Source organism: Rana temporaria, chromosome 6 (genome assembly GCF_905171775.1).
Source record: "Rana temporaria chromosome 6, aRanTem1.1, whole genome shotgun sequence".
NCBI classification, from domain to species: Eukaryota; Metazoa; Chordata; class Amphibia; order Anura; family Ranidae; genus Rana; species Rana temporaria.
Window position 1 is genome coordinate 29,608,697 of NC_053494.1, and position 19,371 is coordinate 29,628,067.

The 19,371-nt window shown below is 46.3% G+C and overlaps 1 protein-coding gene across 1 annotated transcript in view; it reads right to left on the bottom strand.

The window, feature by feature from the left end:
• Window positions 1–19,371, bottom strand: part of LOC120943324 — a 128,033-nt gene that overhangs the window by 1,786 nt on the left and 106,876 nt on the right. Inside the window, exons 27-28 of the mRNA XM_040356558.1 lie at window positions 14,656–14,867; window positions 12,319–12,467 (exon numbers count right to left, since the gene is read on the bottom strand). Coding sequence (XP_040212492.1) covers window positions 12,319–12,467; window positions 14,656–14,867 — 361 coding nt within the window. The remainder of the gene's footprint in view (window positions 1–12,318; window positions 12,468–14,655; window positions 14,868–19,371) is intronic.

Below are 19,371 nucleotides of genomic sequence, written 5' to 3' on the forward strand. Positions count from 1 at the left end.
TCGTTCAGGAGAGGTTGAACAACGTCCCGTGTACATGAAGCCTTATGCCCCGTACACACGATCCGAAAATCATATGAAAAATGCCGCTTACGAAGCGATCGTGCGATAATCGGATCATTAATACAGAGCTTTTGAGAGCGGATCATGCCAGTTCATCTGGACGTGCACGGAAATTTGTTTCGTACAATGCCAGATCGTACGATTTTCGTTTAATCAGTACAGCTGTCGTTCGAAAATGCAATATAAATGCATTACAACACAGGACATCACTTCCTAATTTTTATTCTGTCATACGAGAATTTTTGTAACTTTAGTAAACTCATTAGCTTCAACCTGAGATTAGCATGCAAAAAAAAAAACGGATGATCATTCGTCCAATAATCTCATTGTGTGTGTATGGGGTTTAGGGTGACCATGCTGCTTCTCCATAGACATACCTCCCAACTTTTTGAGATTGGAATGAGGGACACCTATCAGCAAAAGTATGCAGGCATAGGACACACCCCTTGCCACGCCCCCTTAAAGGAGAATTGTACAAAAAAAAAAAAAAAAAGATTGGTTAAACTCACAGGTGCTTTTTTTACCACTACTATTTCTTTATATTGGCGTTTGGAATTTACAAATGCAGCAATTTAGAAATCAGATGAAAGTTTAGTGCTGGGAAACACTTTTTGATAGATAAAAAGTGCATTTTATATATATCTATAGAGATCAGACCAAAATGAGGGACAAATGAGGGAAATTGCTCCAAATAGGACAGTCCCTCAAAATCAGAGACAGTTGGGAGCTATGCATAGATACGGTACAGTGAGTAAAGCCCCGTACACATGGTCTGACCAAAATCACATCGAAATTCCGACGGAAAATCCATTGGGGTAAAAGAGAACATGGGGCCTGATTCTCAAAAGAGATACGCAGACTTAACTGCTGTTCAGCCTGCGTATCCCTGTGCCTAACTTTGGAAACGATTCTCAAAAGGCTTTTTCCAAAGTTAGGCAGAAAATCTGACAGGTGTAAGACACTTACACGGTCAGATTTTAGGATGCAGTACCGCATCCGCCACTGGGGGCATTTCTCATTGAAATGCAGCTTTGCGTATGCAAATGAGGACTTAAGCAGATTTTCAAAGCATTTCAGCACTTTGATTTCTGCGTAAGTTCCGAATTTGCCTGCGCAAAACTAGGGCTGGTTTTATAATGTGGAAAGTTAGTCACACATTGTAAAGGCCCATTCCAGCGACGGCATTTGGTATGCATTCCTGAGGGAGAACTCCACGGCAATTTTTAAATTCAAAACCGGCATGGGTTCCCCCCCAGGAGCATACCAGGCCCTTAGGTCTGGTATGGGTTGTAAGGAGACCCCCCCACGCCGAAAAATTGACGTAGGGGGTCCCCCTACAATCCATACCAGACCCGTATCCAAAGCACGCTACCCGGCCGGTCAGGAATGGGAGTGGGGACGAGCGAACGTCCCCCCCCTCCTGAGCCGTGCCAGGCCGCATGCCCTCAACATGGGGGGGTTGGGTGCTCTGGGGCAGGGGGGCGCACTGCGGGCCCCCCCACCCCAGAGCACCCTGTCCCCATGTCGATGAGGACAGGACCTCTTCCCGACAACCCTTGCCATTGGTTGTCGGGGTCTGCGGGCGGGGGCTTATCGGAATCTGGGAGTCCCCTTTAATAAGGGGGCCCCCAGATACCGGCCCCCCACCCTAAGTGAATGGATATGGGGTACATCGTACCCCTATCCATTCACCTGGAGGCAAAAAGTAAAATGTAGTAAACACACAACACAAGGCTTTTTAAAATAATTTATTATTCTGCTCCAGATGCCCCCCCTGTCTTCGTTATTAGCTCAATTACCAGGGGGGGCTTCTTCTTCCACTCTCCGGGGGTCTTCTTCCACTCTCCGGGGGTCTTCTCCGCTCTCCGGGGGGGGGTTTCTTCTTCCGCTCTCCGGGGGGGGCTTCTCCGGACTACGGGGGGCTTCTTCCATCTTCTCCCCTCTTCCGCTGTTGACTCGGCGAACCCCGGTTCTTCTGCAGCTCTCCGGTGCCTTCTTCTTCAGCGCTGGCTGCCTGCTATGTTTGTGTGTTAGCTCGATTTCAAACAGGCAGCCGGCGCGGTCTTCTGTGACGTCAGGGTCTTGTCTTCTGTTCTTCCGATGTTGACTCGTCGCCTGTTGTCGCTGTAATGATGGAAGCGCGCCTTGCATCCCATTTATATAGGCATCACCGTCCCATCATGCTCCGGTAGGTACCCACGTGGTGGGTGCACGTGGGTAGGCACCCACCACGTGGGTACCTGCCGGAGCATGATGAGACGGTGATGCCTATATAAATGGGATCCAAGGCGCGCTTCCATCATTACAGCGACAATAGGCGACGAGGCAACATCGGAAGAGGGGAGAAGACCAGAAGACCCTGACGTCACAGAAGACCGCGCTGGCTGCCTGTTTGAAATCGAGCTAACACACAAACATAGCAGGCAGCCAGCGCTGAAGAAGAAGGCACCGGAGAGCTGCAGAAGAACCGGGGTTCGCCGAGTCAACAGCGGAAGAGGGGAGAAGATGGAAGAAGCCCCCCGTAGTCCGGAGAAGCCCCCCCCGGAGAGCGGAAGAAGAAACCCCCCCCCCGGAGAGCGGAGAAGACCCCCGGAGAGTGGAAGAAGACCCCCGGAGAGTGGAAGAAGAAGCCCCCCCTGGTAATTGAGCTAATAACGAAGACAGGGGGGGCATCCGGAGCAGAATAATAAATTATTTTAAAAAGCCTTGTGTTGTGTGTTTACTACATTTTACTTTTTGCCTCCAGGTGAATGGATAGGGGTACGATGTACCCCATATCCATTCACTTAGGGTGGGGGGCCGGTATCTGGGGGCCCCCTTATTAAAGGGGACTCCCAGATTCCGATAAGCCCCCGCCCGCAGACCCCGACAACCAATGGCAAGGGTTGTCGGGAAGAGGTCCTGTCCTCATCAACATGGGGACAGGGTGCTCTGGGGTGGGGGGGCCCGCAGTGCGCCCCCCTGCCCCAGAGCACCCAACCCCCCCATGTTGAGGGCATGCGGCCTGGCACGGCTCAGGAGGGGGGGGGACGCTCGCTCGTCCCCACTCCCATTCCTGACCGGCCGGGTAGCGTGCTTTGGATACGGGTCTGGTATGGATTGTAGGGGGACCCCCTACGTCAATTTTTCGGCGTAGGGGGGTCTCCTTACAACCCATACCAGACCTAAGGGCCTGGTATGCTCCTGGGGGGGGAACCCATGCCGGTTTTTTTCTTTGAAAATTGGCATGGAGTTCTCCCTCTCAGGAATGCATGCTGAGCGACGCTGTCATTTTTTTTTATAATCATTTGTTTTCCCGGCGCGTCTTTTTTTTTCACCCGTCGCAACTTTAGTGTCCCGTCGAAATTCTCAAAGCCGCCCGGCGTTAATTACGTTCGCGCGCTGCACGTCGGGAAAATTACGTCACACGCATGCGCAGTACGGCCGGCGCGGGAGCGCGCCTCATTTAAATTTTAAACGCCCCCAGGAGAGGAGGACCGCCTTACGACGGCGGCACTTAAGTTACACGGCCTGAAATTTCTACCTAAGTGCTTTGACGATCGGGCACTTAGGTAGAAATTTTAAGTCAGTGTAACTTAACTGCTGAAATTTAAGTTACGCAGACTTTTTGAGAATTTGGCCCATGTTCTCTATCTAAACTCCGATGGAATTCCTTGGAATTTCCGATAGAAATAATCCGATGGGGCATCCATCTGACTTTTTCCATCGGAAAGTCCGATCGTGTGTACGGGGCATAAGCAGTGTGTTACTGGCAGAATCTATAGGTAAAAAAAAAAAAGGAATAAAAAAAACTTGAAAAAAAGGTTACCACCAAATCTAAAGACAGTGGGGCAGATCCTTGTACAATTGCATGGGCGCAGCGTATGTAAGATACGCTACGCCGCTGTAACTTACTTTTTAATTCTTTGAATCCACAAAGAATTTGAGCCGTAAGTTACGGCGGCGTAGTGTATCTCTTGCGGCGTAACGGCGCATAATTCAAATCAGCGAGTAGGGGGCGTGTTTCATTTAAATGAAGCGCGTCCCCGCGCCGAACGAACTGCGCATGCGCCGTCCCTAAATTTCCTGCTAGTGCATTGCGCTAAATGACGTCGCATGGACGTCATTGTTTTGACGTGGACGTAATTTACGTCCAGCCCCATTCACGGACGACTTACGCAAACAAAATAAAATATTTTCAAATTCGACGCGGGAACGACGGCCATACTTAACATTGTGTACGCCACCAAATAGCAGCTTTAACTATACGCCGAAAAAAGCCGAACGGAAACGACGTAAAAGAATGCGACGGCCGCTTGTACGTTTGTGGATCATCGGAAATAGCTAATTTGCATACTCGACGCGGAATACGACGGGAACGCCACCCAGCGGACGCCGAAGAATTGCATCTAAGATCCGAAGGCGTAAGAAAACATACGCCTGTCGGATCTAACCGAGATGCCGTCGTATCTTTGTTTTGAGGATTCAAAACAAAGATACGACGCAGGAAATTTGAAAGTACGCCGGCGTATCACTAGATACGCCGGCGTACTCTCTTTGTGGATCTGCCCCAGTGACACTGAGCTGCGATATATGACATTTTTGTTCTCTGGTTTAGTTACGCTTTAAGACAAGCTCTTTACCGAATTCATGGTACAACAGCTGGCGTTGCCTACCAGAACTTTGAGACATCTGCTGAATCTGCTTGCGATTAAGTGACAGAGAACAGTCATCTTTTTCATGGTTTTGTTAGATCCAAATGTAGGAAAGGATCAGTATATATAATTTTATTAATCCATGTAATGTATGTTTTATTCATTTTAATAAAGTATAGCAAAACGTTCCCGGTTCATTTTGGATAATGTAGAGAGGGATTAGAACCCCTGTTAGGTTTATTTTGCTGCATGTGCCCCCATTCACCCTCTCTATTTGTCCTGTTTACCATTATCACCAGGGGTGACTTTGGAAGAAAATCCCACATTTTGGGTTGTCACCGGAACAGGAATAGAGGGGACACTAGTTCTGATGACAACCAGAAATTCCCTCACTTTGGAGAGATTTTCACTCACTTTCTTTTTTGGCTATGGGGCTGGAAGTGAAGGTAAATCTGAACGTAAAGACGGTCATGTGCCAAAAAATAAAAATAAAAAAATAAATACTGAAAACGGATCATAAACCTCCCTTGCACACTCGTCCCTAGTGGGCATACTAGCTCATTATGTATTACTTACCTCAGACCGAAGCCCCCGCAGCGGTCCACGTCTACCCCTCTGGCTACCGACATCACTCCCGGCGCCTACTTCCGGGTATCGTGGCTCCGGCGCTGTGATTGGCCGAACCACGATAACAGCACACATACTGAAGCAACGGCACATAGGTACACACCTTCCAACATTTTGAGATGGGAATGAGGGACACCTATGAGCAAATGTAGGTAGGCATGGGACACGCCCCCCCTGCCACACCCCCTTAAAGGAGAATTAACCCCAAAAAAGGTTAATTAAATCCACAAAAGCCTTTCTTTTTTTACCACTACTATTCCTTTATATTGGCTTTAAAAATTTACAAATGTAGCAATTTAGAATATGGATGAAAGGTTTAGCACTGGGAAACCCTTTTTGAAATATAAAAAGTGCATTTTATACACAGCTTTAGAGAGAAAACCAAAATGAGGGACAAATGAGGAGGAATGAGAGACAGAGGGACATTGCTCCAAATCAGGGACAGTCCCTCGAAATAAGGGACAGTTGGGAGATATATAGGTGCCGTTGCTTCGGTTTTCCCCAGTGCGCATGTGCCGATGATATCGGTGCTATAAAAATGCACCATTTACTGTGAAAATGACACTGGCAATGAAGGGGTTAACCACTAGGTGGGGGCTGTAGGGGTTAAGCGTTCCCTGCATAGTGTTTCTTACTGTAGGGGGGTGGGCTTTGTGTCACATGACACTGGTCTCCGCTCCGAGTACACGGAGCCGGGATCAGTGTCATTGTCACTAGTCAGAGCGAGTAGATGCTTGTTTACACAAGCATCTCCCCACTCTGTACCTCCGTGAGACGATCGCAGGGATCACCACGGCGATCAAATCCGTGGGACCCGCGGTCCAAATCACGGGCAGGCATTTAAAGGGGACGTACAGGTACGGTGATATGCCATTCTGCCGACGTACAGTGGGGATCGAAAGTTTGCAGACGTGCGACAGGAGATGGTCAGAGACTGTAGACGTGTGACAGGAGATGGTCAGAGACTGTAGACGTGTGACAGGAGATGGTCAGAGACTGTAGACGTGCGACAGGAGATGGTCAGAGACTGTAGACGTGCAACAGGAGATGGTCAGAGACTGCAGACGTGCAACAGAAGACGGTCAGAGACTGCAGAAGTGCGACAGGAGATGGTCAGAGACTGCAGACGTGCAACAGGACATGGTCAGAGACTGCAGAAGTGCGACAGAAGACGGTCAGAGACTGCAGAAGTGCGACAGGAGATGGTCAGAGACTGCAGACGTGCGACAGAAGACTATCAGATAGTAAACATGCTGTGGGAGTTCTTGGAGACTGGGGACATGCTTCAGGAGATTGACTGAAGACATATTACTTGAGACTGCTAGAAACCACTGCTATGACAGGGCAATAGGGAAACACAGATTGCTGTTTGCAGGGGCCACAAGCTAACCAAAAAGGGCCACAGGTTGGCCCCCAGGCTTCTGCTTGCAGAATCGGCAGATGTTTGTAGAAAAAAGTCTTCGCCTGAGAAACAAAAAACGAAAGCAGTCACCACATGTAAGAACTGCTAAGCTGCAATAAATAGTTTTTACTTAGGTTTAGATATCCTTTTAATTACATCTGTGCAGGCGCAGTGTTCTTTGAGAAAGACGCCACCTAGCTGCGGAATTGTACACACCATAATGTAGATTCTCAAACACTGAGCGCTGATCGTTCCACAGTGTCACCTTTATATGAAACCTGGCTCTAAGCTGTGCCACTGGGACTCCATTTACCCGCATTGACATTGACTCTGGCACACGACCGAATGTAGTCTGGTCACTTATTATGTTGCATGGCACTCGAGGTTAATTCCCGACATGGCACTCAAGGGGTCAGAGAGAGGGGATTTGGTAGACTGACGCTGGGACAGTTAGCTTTTCTCTGATGGATTAGGCTCAAACAAAATCCCTTTATAGGAAGCTTTTGTTATGCTACAGATTAGATGGTGTGTTAGGATTTCCGTGACTTAGAAGATGTCACAGAGCCCGCCATACACACAACAACTGTGCACTGTGAAGGGCATAGGGACTTAATAACCCAGCCGGCACACTGGCTGACATTCAGCAGTGACATACATGCCAGGCTACGTGCAGGCACAACGCAAACCCTGTCCCTTACCCTGCCCATACCTAAGCACAGCGCTCTCTGAGGACAGCACAAGAGATGTCATCTTCGGCCACACCGCTGTACCGCCAAATCCACAAAAATGTTTGTCCCCAAGTTAGGTGACATTTTATAGTGACGCACACAGGGTGACTCACTCTTTTACCATGGGAAATGGAAATAAATGCCAATGAGTTACAGGGCTTTTCCTGTACATTTTACATTTTCTGCTGACAATAATGAAGATTTGTGAGAAAACTAATCTAAGGACTTCTGCAGGTCGCCTTCGCTGACCTACCCTGACAATGCTGACACTTATGCAAATGAGGAGCTCTATTATTCCTCATCTGCATGTTATTTTCTGTCACCCGCTGTGTCTGGTGGATAACAGATCAGTGTACCAGCCCGCTGCCAGTGTCCTGTGATCTCTGTGGCCAGTCACAGCAGATCGCATGACAATTGTCAACAATGGATGGCTTCCTCTCATGTCACTCATTGTGTACAGTTGTGTTGCTACCTGTGATTGACCACAGGGATCACATGATACAGACTGGGCTAATCCCAGCCCATCTGTACCATGTGATTAGCTGTGGCCAATCACAGCTAATCACAACAATACTCACTGAATAAATTTGTTACGGTGGCGTAGCGTATAGGAGATACGCTACGCCCGCCTAAAGGCATGTGAATCTAGCCCATAATATATACATATAGATCTATACAGGGCTTTTTTTCAGGGGGAACTTTGGTTTAGACCCTTTGGTGCCAGCTCACCACAATCACTTGTAAACACAGAAGTCTGGTTTCTGTGTTTACAAGTGACAGCTCTGCACTCTGTGTGTAACCCCCCCCCCCCGAACTCTGCATTCTGTATGTAATGCAATCCTGGAATTTAATGCCCCTTTAATACCCTTCTACTGTTTGTGAAATCTGAACGGGGTCGTGGTTGAGTTCCTGCACCTATTTTCTGAGAAAAAAAATCTCTGGATCTATATATATCTATATACACACACTCTCTAGCTGTCTTGTCTCCTCCTCTCATGCTAGTCTCCAAGACTACCCCAATCTGGGCAGCTATACTCTGTGCAATTCCCTGATCCCTGAAAACTTGTCTCTTCGGGGAAGCCTATCCCACCTTTGCCTCTAAATTGAATGTTCCATTCTCCCATCAGCTCATCCCTCACCGCTATTACTTTGTGTTCCACTTACCCCTCCCTATTAGATTGTAAGCTCTCCGGAGCAAGGTCTAACCCTCTTGCATTGAATTGTATTATTACTGTACTGTCTCCCTTTATAATGTTGAGCGCTGCTCAAACTGTTGGCACCATACAGTATAAATCCTGTATAAAATAAATAATAATAATTATATATAAATGGCCCATATCTGATGGAGGCTATTATATCATGGAGTGTGCAGGGAGCAGCCCGTGTGACAAGAGGCTGTGTCAGTCCCAGTGGGAAGCTGTGTTGATTTCTTCCTCGCAGTCCGAGGGAGGGGGGTACAGAGCTCCATCGTCCCCGTTCCCCCCCCCCCCCTCCTTAGCTCTTATCTGTGATGTTCCAGCTCCTCTATCCTCAGAACCATGAGTTATAGCCAGCTGCACAGGAAAAGTAGGCCAGGCAGAGTTTAAAGCATTCTATTGAAAGAACACAAAACCCAGCAAAGGGATTTTACTCGGCGGAGCAGGATTTTGGTTATGTTCACTAAAATCATCTTTTCTGTGGGGTTGGTTTTCAGGAGCCTCAAAGGGTTCCTTTTTTTTTTTTTTTTTTTTTTTTTTTTAGGGGGTTTTCAAAACTGTTCAGAAATCTTCGCTTTGAGAGCGTCCAAGGTGCATTTTAACATCCGGCACACGCTCTCTTATATGTGCATTATAACTAGCGTCTCCTCTCCGAAGAGTCTTATTGTTTTCATCATCAGGATTCCAAATTATATGTTGGATGCATATGTAATTATGTACTACTCGGAATTAAATTAGGCTTGTAGTGAAATCCTACTATAGAGAACAAGTCGATTAACTAGGGAACTGCTAATGTTCCATAGATAGCATTGGAACCGTGCTTAAAGTGGTTGTAAAGGGTTTACAACCACTTTATGCTACAGGTAAGCCTATATTAACTGCTTAAGGTCCGCCTCCTGCACATATACAGTGGGGATTGAAAGTTTGGGCACCCCAGGTAAAAATTTGTATTAACCATAACGAAGCCAAGGAAAGATGGAAAAATCTCCACAAGGCATCAAATTACAGATTAGACATTCTTAGAATATGTAGAACAAATTGTCACTTTGTACACTTCAAAGTTTAAAAAATAAAAAACAAGGGAAAATGTGTGATGCACATCTCACCACTCCCTACCAGCAGCTCATTGCAGTTGATACAGACAGCTGCGGGCAAACTCCTCCGCTCTGGTTTAATGTGCGTATAGTGGGAATGGGCCCTTACTAACTGGAAAGCCATCTAACCCAGCAAGGTGTAAACTGGACTTCTGCAGAGAGACCATTGCTGTCACACCAAGAGCTTGGATCCTTGTCAGAAGTGACTCATGCTGATAGCAGAGGAAGGAAGCAGCAGACAGAAATTACACTAAAGCCCTGTACACACGTTCGGATATCTGATGGAATCTAATCTGATGGATTTTTCCGTCGGATATCCGATGATTTAGTTGACTAAATACGACTAAAACTAAAAAAATTGCAGAAGACTAAAATGGGACTAAAACTAAAATTACGTTTTTCGGGTTGTAAAAAAATGACGTTTTTAATGGTCTAGAAAAAAAGATATTTTTTTTCAACCCGATCATTAAAAACGGCCTTGCCTACACACGATCGTGAAAAAAAAATGCTCTAGCAAAGCGCGGTGACGTACAACACGTACAATGGCACTATAAAGGGGAAGTTCCATGTGGATGACGTCACCCTTGGGGCTGCTTTTGCTGATTTCGTGTTAGTAAAAGTTTGGTGAGAGACGATTCGCACTTTTCTGTCTGTTACAGCGTGATGAATGTGCTATCTCCATTACGAACGCTGGTTTTACCAGAACAAGCGCTCCCGTCTCATAACTTGCTTCTGAGCATGCGCGTTTTTTTCACGTCGTTAAAGCCCGCACACGACCATTTTTTACGACGTTAAAAACGACAACGTTAAAAACGTTGTGAAAAATTAGAGTATGTTCGGCATTTTTAATGCCCATTTTTTACATCGTGCAAAATTTCTGGAGGCAACACACGATCGTTTTTAATGAAAAAAAAAAAAAACGTAATTTTTTACAACCCAAAAAACGGTCGTGTGTACACGGCATAAGACTAAAACTACCTGTAAATCAAAATTTGCTGCCAAAATTAACACTGGACGTGAAGCATCATTAACCACTTGCCGCCCGCCCTATGCAAAAAGATGTCAGCAAAGTGGTTTCAATATCCTGAGTGGACGTCATATGACGTCCTCAGGATATTGAGCTACTGCGCGCCCCCGGGGGCATGCATCGCGGCGATCGTTGTTGCAGGGTGTCAGTCTGACCCCCCGCAACACCGATCTAGGTAAAGGGTCTCTGACGTGATCAGCCGTTTCCAATCACGGCTGATCACGATGTAAACAGGAAAAGCTGGTAATCGGCTTTTCCTCACTCGCGTCTGTCAGATGCGAGTAGAGGAGAGCCGATCGGCTGCTCCTCTGACAGGGGGGGCTTGTGCTGATCGATTATCAGCACAGCCCCCCCGAGGATGCCCACACTGGACCACCAAGGATGCCACTAGACCACCAGGGATGCAAAACACAGGTATGCCACCCTAGACCACCAGGGATGACAATGACAGAAATAATGGATGCCAATCAGTGCCTGCAATGGATGAAAATCAGTGCCCACAATGGGCATCACTGATTGGCAGGCATTGTTTGGCACTGATTGGCATCCATTAGTACAACACATACGTTAGTGCCACCTATCAGTGCACATCTATTCCCATCCGTGCCACCTATCAGTGCCCATCAATGCCGCCTATCTGTGCCCATCCGCGCCGCCTATCTGTGCCCATCCGCGCCGCCTATCCGTGCCCATCCGTGCCGCCTATCCGTGCCCATCCGCGCCGCCTATCCGTGCCCATCCGCGCCGCCTATCCGTGCCCATCCGCGCCGCCTATCCGTGCCCATCCGCGCCGCCTATCCGTCCTATCCGTGCCCATCAATGCCACCACATCAGTGCCACCTCATTGGTGCCCATCAGTGCCGCCTTATCAATGCCCATCAGTGCAGTACCATCAGTGCCCATCAGTGAAGGAGAAAACTTACTTATTTACAATGTTTTATAACAAACAAAAAAAAATTATTTTTTTATTTTTTAATTTTCGGTCATTTTTTTTTTTGCAGAAATTAAAAATCCCAGAGGTGATCAAATACCACCAAAAGAAAGCTCTATTTGTGGGAACAAAATGATAAAAATGTTGTTTGGGTACAGTGTAGCACGACCGCGCAATTGTCATTCAAAGTGCAACAGCGCTGAAAGCTAAAAATTGGTCTGGGCGGGAAGGTGTATAAGTGCCTGGTATGGAAGTGGTTAAAAATCAGAAAGTAATTAAATATTAAAGAAAAAAAAAAGCCAAGCACAGGGGATGTGTCAGAGGAAAAAAATGGGCTTCAAATTTTGGACATGGGGTGATTTCTAATTGCAAAGCCCAAATGGAAAAGTCATCCTCTATACTCCCTGGAGCCAATAGAAAGTCAACGTACTAACCACCCCACAACAACGGCTTTTCCTATTGTCTGTTTATCCAATGATCTTTGTTTTGTAGACATGGAAAATGTTCATTGTCTAAACAATGAGATGGGATCAATGTGCGCTGCTAAATTATTCAACTCATTTCCTTCGCTAATTATTCTCGTGTGTTTTATCGCTGACAGAAATACACTGAGGCTTACCTGCCCATTAGTGAGTGGAAGCAAGTCACTGCATTGTCCCTGTGAGCGGCTAGAAGCAGGCAGGGACCCTCCATCAGCAGGCAGGGACCCTCCATCAGCAGGCAGGGACCCTCCATCAGCAGGCAGGGACCCTCCATCACAGCGTTACACTGAAACAAACCACAAGAGCAGATTACATTGTGTGTCTTCTACAGGCATAGAAATTATCCATACATTCCATTCCATCGCTGGGGGGGGGTCGTCATTGGTAGTTACTGGGGAAAAATATAACAACCCAACACACACACTAAAGCCTCATACACACGATCGGATTATCCAACGGGAATTGTGTGATGACGGGCTGTTGACGGAAAACCCGGTCGTTTGTCCGCTCCATCGGACAATTGTTGTCGGATTTTCCATGGACAAATGTGTGATAGCACGCTTTAAAATTGTCCGACAACAAATGTGCGTCGTCGGATTTTCCGAGCGTGTGTACACAAAACTCCAAAGTACAAACACGCATGCTCAGAAACAATGCTCACCATAGCACAACATTAGCAGAAGTTGACCAAAGGGTGGCGCTAAAGAGCTGAAAAAACACATATAGCCAGATTCACGTAGACGTGCCTAACGTTAGGCAGGCGTAGCGTATCTCATATACGCTACGCTGCCGTAAGTTAGAGAGGCAAGTGTTGTATTCACAAAGCACTTGCGTCCTAAGTTACGGCGGCGTAGCGCAAATGTGCCGGCGTAATCGCGCCTAATTCAAATTGGGAAGAGGTGGGCGTGTTTTATGATAATAAGGCATGACCCCACGTAAATGACGTTTTGAACGTACGGCGCATGCGCCGTCCGTGGACATAACCCAGTGCGCATGCTCCAAATTACGCTGCAAAGACTCATTGGTTTCGACGTGAACGTAAATTACGGCCAGCCCCATTCACGGACGACTTACGCAAACAACGTAAAAATTAAAAAATTTGACGCGGTTCCGACGCCCATACTTAACATTGGCTGCTCCATCTTTTTGGTGGATTATCTTTACGCCTGAAAACGCCTTACGTAAACGGCGTATCTTTACTGCGACGGGCAAGCGTACGTTCATGAATAGGTGTATCTCGCTGATTTACGCATTCTAGGCATAAATCAGCGTACACGCCCCTAGCGGCCAGTGTAGATAGTCAGCTAAGATACGACGGCGCAGGCGGTCGTATCTTAGCAACATTTAAGCGTATCTCAATTTGAGAATACGCTTAAATATACGACGGCGCAGATTCGGAGTTACGACGGCGTATTTACTGATACGCCGGCGTAACTCAACCTGAATCTGGCTAATAGTTTCATGTTTGTTGGCCGACAATTCTTTGCCGTTTGTATGCAAGACAAGTTCCTTGCCAATGCCCTTCGGACAAAAGTCCTACATTTTGTCAGATGAAAATGTGATCGTGTGTATGAGGCTTTAGGCTACATTCATACCAATGTATATTAGTACAGGTGGTGGCATAGCGCTGTCAGTCTGCAACAGGAAGTGATGTTACTGGCAGGATCACTAGGTAAGAAACTTCTAAATAGATTTCCCCTAAAATATTTGCTTAGCTACTTGTCGACCAGCCGCCGCAGTTCTACGGGGGCAGGTCAGCTCCCCTGCGTGAGAGCCGTAGCTCTACGTCGGCTCTCGAAGCGGCCACTAGGGATGCGTGCGCGCCGCCCCCCCCCCCTTGTCCCTGACTCCCGACGCAGTGCCGAATCACAAAACCTGGCCAGGTCCTTTAGCTGCATTTTGGTCCGGGTCTTAAGTGGTTAAAGCGGGGGTTCACCCTATAAAATAAAAACATTTTTTTTTTTTTCTTCTAGCCTAAAATTCGGCATTGTAGCGCGAGCTACAGTATGCCGGTCTTAATTTTTTTATCGCCGTACTCACTGTTATATCGTACATAGTAGATTCCGACTGCCCACGGGGAATGGGCGTTCCAATCCAGACGGAAGGTGATTGACGGCCAGCTTTGGCGCGTCACGCTTCTCCGGAAATAGCCGAAATAGGCTTGGCTCTTCACGGCGCCTGCGCATAGTCTGTGCGCAGGCGCTGTGAAGAGCCGAGACCTACTCCGGCTGTCTTCGGGGAGCGTGACGTGCCAGAGCCGGCCGTCAATCACCCTCCCTCTTGAAAGGAACGCCCATTCCCCGCGGCAGACGGAATTGTCTATGTACGATATAACAGTGAGTACGGGGATAAAAAAATTAAGACCGGCATACTGTAGCTCGCGCTACAATGCCGAATTTAATGCTGAAATGTTGTTCTGCAGGGTGAACCACCGCTTTAAGATAAGTAGCTCATACATAAAAATAAAGATATACCTCTGATGACAATCTATCCTTTGTTCTGTATAATTCCGCCACAATCTGAGCCTGTGATTGGTCCAACACAGTAAGCCGCACCCCTGTGACCCGGAACTCCTTCTCAGCCAGCTTCTCCAGCCCCTGAATAAATGCTGGTGAAGTCCCCTGCAGAGCCCCGGCAGGGAAAAGCAGGCACGTCGTCTGACACAAGGCACTGGCGAACAGAAAACCTAGAAAGCAAACGCAAAACATTATTCAATGTCAGAATTAGAAGCGAATACTACCTCTTAACGCATCATTTTAATGTCATTGTTCTATAATTGTTCTAATTGAGTAGAAAATACAGAGTGGATGTGATATCTGACAAAGAGATGGTGTCACAGCGTCTGCCTGTCACATGTAATTTATAGAATCATTTAGTGTAGCTTCTTGATTAATTTATGTTAAATATTGACAAGATCGAATAATTATTATGTAGAGAATAACACGATGTAGGCACAACAATTAGATACAGACTGAAACAAAATCGCACTTGAATGACACTTCTATTCTATGAGCATTTAGGCTCACACATGTGTCACCAAAGAAACCCGATCACCAGACCATTCATTTCAACAAAACTCAGAAGATAACATGTGCATTGAGCAGATTTTATATTAGGCTCCATGCACACTGAAGCTGATAAAAGCTATAAAAAAATGCCAGTAGCTTTGCAGGGAGCCTTTCTACGTTTTTTAGCGTTTTTGCAATAGCTTTAAATCAGCGTTTTTCAGTGTATAGAAGTGTCATTCAAGTGCGATTTCGTTTCAGTCTGTATCTAATTGTTGTGCCTACATCTTGATTAATTTATGTTAAATATTGACAAGATTGAATAATTATGTGTAGCTTTTTTTTTTCCAATGGATTAAAAAACGCTAAAAAACGCTGGCAACAGCGTTTTTGAGCGTTTTGTGTTTTTGAGCGTTTTTTCCCACCAAAAAACGGCACTTTGAATGCAAATTTTTGGGCGTTCAGAAAAAAGCCAATAAACTCAAAAGCTCATTAACACTAAAAAACGCCCAGGTGTGCATGGGCACATAGGCTAACATAGAGTTCAGTTTATGTGCTTTTAAAAAAAAAAAAAGCCAAAACGCCAATAAACTGCAGTTTATCAGCTTCAGTGTGCATGGAGCCTTAGGCCGGGTACACATGAGAGGATTTATCCGCGGAAACGGTCCGGGGGACCGTTTCCGCGGATAAATCCTCTGGCGGATTTTGATCTCATGGTTGTACTAACCATGAGATCAAAATCCCCGCGGAATTCCGATGATGACGCGGGGACGTGCGCGACGCTGTCATATAAGGAATTCCACGCATGCGTAGAATCATTACGACGCATGCGGGGGATGGATTCGGACGGATTGATCCGGTGAGTCTGTACAGACCAGCGGATCAATCCGTTGGAATGGATTCCAGCGGATCGATTTCTTAGCATGTCAAGAAATTTTGATCCGCTGGAAATCCATCCCCGGGGACAAAAATCCACGGAAACAGATCCGCTGGATCGTACACACCAGGGGATCTATCCGCTGGAGCCGGTCCGCGGATCAATTCCAGCGGATCGATCCTCTCGTGTGTATGGGGCCTTAATGTAAAAGCCTCCCTTGCATAGACATCCAAAAGCTGAAATCTTGAATGTGATGACAGCAGATCCAGATGTCACTCAATGACTCTAGTATTCGCCTTTGCTCCGCCCCAGCAGTTGCATAATAGGATATATAAGGAAGTGAGGGGAGGGGCAGAGGAGCTGGGCCAGCCAAGAAAATAATTAGACACACCCAGAAGAGGAGGGGGCTATCACTTTCATGGAGGGAGGGGGCTGTGAAATGGGATGGAATAATCAAATTTTCTAGCAGGTTTAAAAGCACATTGCATGCCAAAAAAAAAATGGTGGAAAGAAAATAGCAATGCAAGAATGCATTTAAAGTACCTGAGCTTTCTGTGATTTTACCTGCATTTTTTAAGCTAGTGACAGGGTCTCTTTAAAAGGGTTAAAGCGCGGTTCCACCCACTTTTTTTTTTTTTTTAAGCTAGCAGCTACAAACACTGTAGCTGCTGACTATTAGTAATGATACTTACCGTTCCTAGGCGTCAGCGATGTCGCCCCCCCCCCCCCCCCCCCGAGGCCAGTCGATTGATCCTGGCAGCTCCATCCTTGCGGCTTCACTGCCCGCTTCCTATTGCGCATGCGCAAGTCTCGCACCGCTTTTGTGAATGGGCAGCTGCTTTCTGGGATACACACAGTTCCCAGAAGGCAGCGCGCCCCATTCCCCAGAAGACAACGCGGGATTGGACGAGGAAGAAGACCTGCCGCGGTATGGGAAGAGGCAGATTAGGAACTTCTGCATAGCAACCGCCCTTTCTGGTAAGTAAAACATAATTTTTTTGGTGTTTTTTTTTTTGGGTGGAACTCCACTTTAAGAGCCGGTTCACACTTCCGCGGCACGACTTTGGGGGCGACTGCAAGTCATCCTGAAGACTACTTTAGAGGCGACCTGCAAAACGGCTTCTGTATAGAAGTCAATGCAGGTCGCCCCGAGCTGCCCCCAAAGTCGTGCAAGAACCTTTTTCTAAGTCGGAGCGACTTGCGTCGCTCCTATTAGAACGGTTCCATTGCACTGAATGGGACGCGACTCGTCAGACGGCTGAGCCGCCTGACGAGTCGCCCCAGTGTGAACCGGCTCTTAGTCTATGCAAGTTTTTTTTTATTTATTTTTTAAGTGCACAAGTTTTTAAACTAATGTTATCTGCCTGTTTTTTTTTATATGAATACAATATTTGCACAAAAATAAAAATAAAAAACAGGACTTGATTTGGTAAAGGCAAAGTGCAGTTTCATTCTGCAAGGTGCAGTTTTACTCTGTAAGAACAGTTTCTCCAGAGCTTAGTAAATGAGGTACGCCTTCACTTTGCAAAGAATACCCAATCACGAGCAAGGACAAAAAAAACAGCATTTTTGCACGTGATTGGATGATGGAAGTCAGCAGAGCTTCTGCTCATTTACCGAGTTCTGGAGCAACTGCTCTTGTAGAGTGCACCTGCACTTTTCAAAGTGCACAGTCTATTTGCCTGTAGTAAATCAACCCCATGACTCACTTCTTTATGAGCGAAACGTGTTAAAAAGGAGAAGCTCTAGGGCAGGGGTCTCAAACTGGCGGCCCTCCAGCTGCTGTGAAACTACAAGCCCCATGAGGCATTGCAAGGCTGACAGTTACAAGCATGACTCCCACCGGCAGAGGCATGATGGGACTTGTAGTTTTGCAACAGCCATAGGGCCGCCAGTTTGAGACCCCTGCTCTAGGGGGTCACGAATGGCTGGCAGGTGTATAACTGTTACATTTTTGGTAGACGGTCTCCATTTTTGGAAAAAGTCATACAAAACCAAAATTCCCTCCCACGCTGACTCCAAAGCATTTTAGCTGAAATTTTACCCAAGGGAAACATATGCAGTTTGACATAATTGATTTTGAGAAAATGTCATCAAAATACTTGTCAATGGGCCAGTAAAGTTATACTGCTTATCCCTAATTACAATGTGTGTTATAACACTTGTCAACACACGTTTTCATGTGCATTCATTTATTTTCATGGGTGTTTCAATGTTATTAATGCATAGATGAGAAGCGAGCAAAAGATTCCTAGAGCACTATGTGTTATCTAAAGATGCCGCTGCAAAGTCAGCTTTATTTAAAAAAAATTGAGGGCCAGTTCACACCCGATGCAGTTCTGTACAGTTCTGTGTGCTTTTTTTCTGCACTCCGAAGCTCCGTGACCGTGCGCCCGCGGGAGCCGCGGATCTGATCGCCGCCGGTGTGCCACGATCAGCCACAGGAGGTTAGGGTTTCCCATTGAAGAATATGGCTAGGACTCGGGAATTGGAACAGGGACCTCCCCCAAAGGTCAGAAGGCGGGTTCCCAGAGGTCAAAGGTCACAGGGCGTGGCTGACCCACCCCCACCAAAGTGTACTTGTGTCAAAAGTGTCGGATGTGTCCACCATAATGTCGCAGTCATGAAAAAAATAATAATTGCTGATCGCTGCCATTACTAAAAAAAAATATTAATAAAAATGCCATAAACTTTTGTGCAAACCAATCAATAAATGCTTATTGCGTTTTTTTTTTTAACCAAAAATAGGTAGAAGAATACGTATCGGCCTGAACTGAGGAAAAATATATATTTATAATATATATTTATATATTTTTGGGGGATATTTATTATAGTAGGATATTTATTATAGCAAATAGTAAAAAATATTGCATTTTTTTCAAAATTGTCGCTCTATTTTTGTTTATAGTGCAAAAAATAAAAACCGCAGAGGTGATCAAATACCACCAAAAGAAAGCTCTATTTGTAGGGAAAAAAGGACGTCAATTTTGTTTGGGAGCCACGTCGCACGACAGCGCAATTGTCAGTTAAAGCGATGCAGTGCTGAGTCACAAAAACTGGCCAGGTCCTTTACCTGCATAATGGTCCGGGTCTTAGGTGGTTAATTAACCTTTTTTTTGGTTAATTCTCCTTTAAGGGGGTGTGGCAGGGGGCGTATCCTATGCCTACATACATTTGTTAGTAGGTGTCCCTCATTCCCATCTCAAAATGTTGGGAGGTATGGTTTATGTTTACTTTGAATTTAATTGTTTTTCTTATCAGATGGGTTATACTAACCCCTGTGTGGGTGTCGTTATTCACACTTTTAT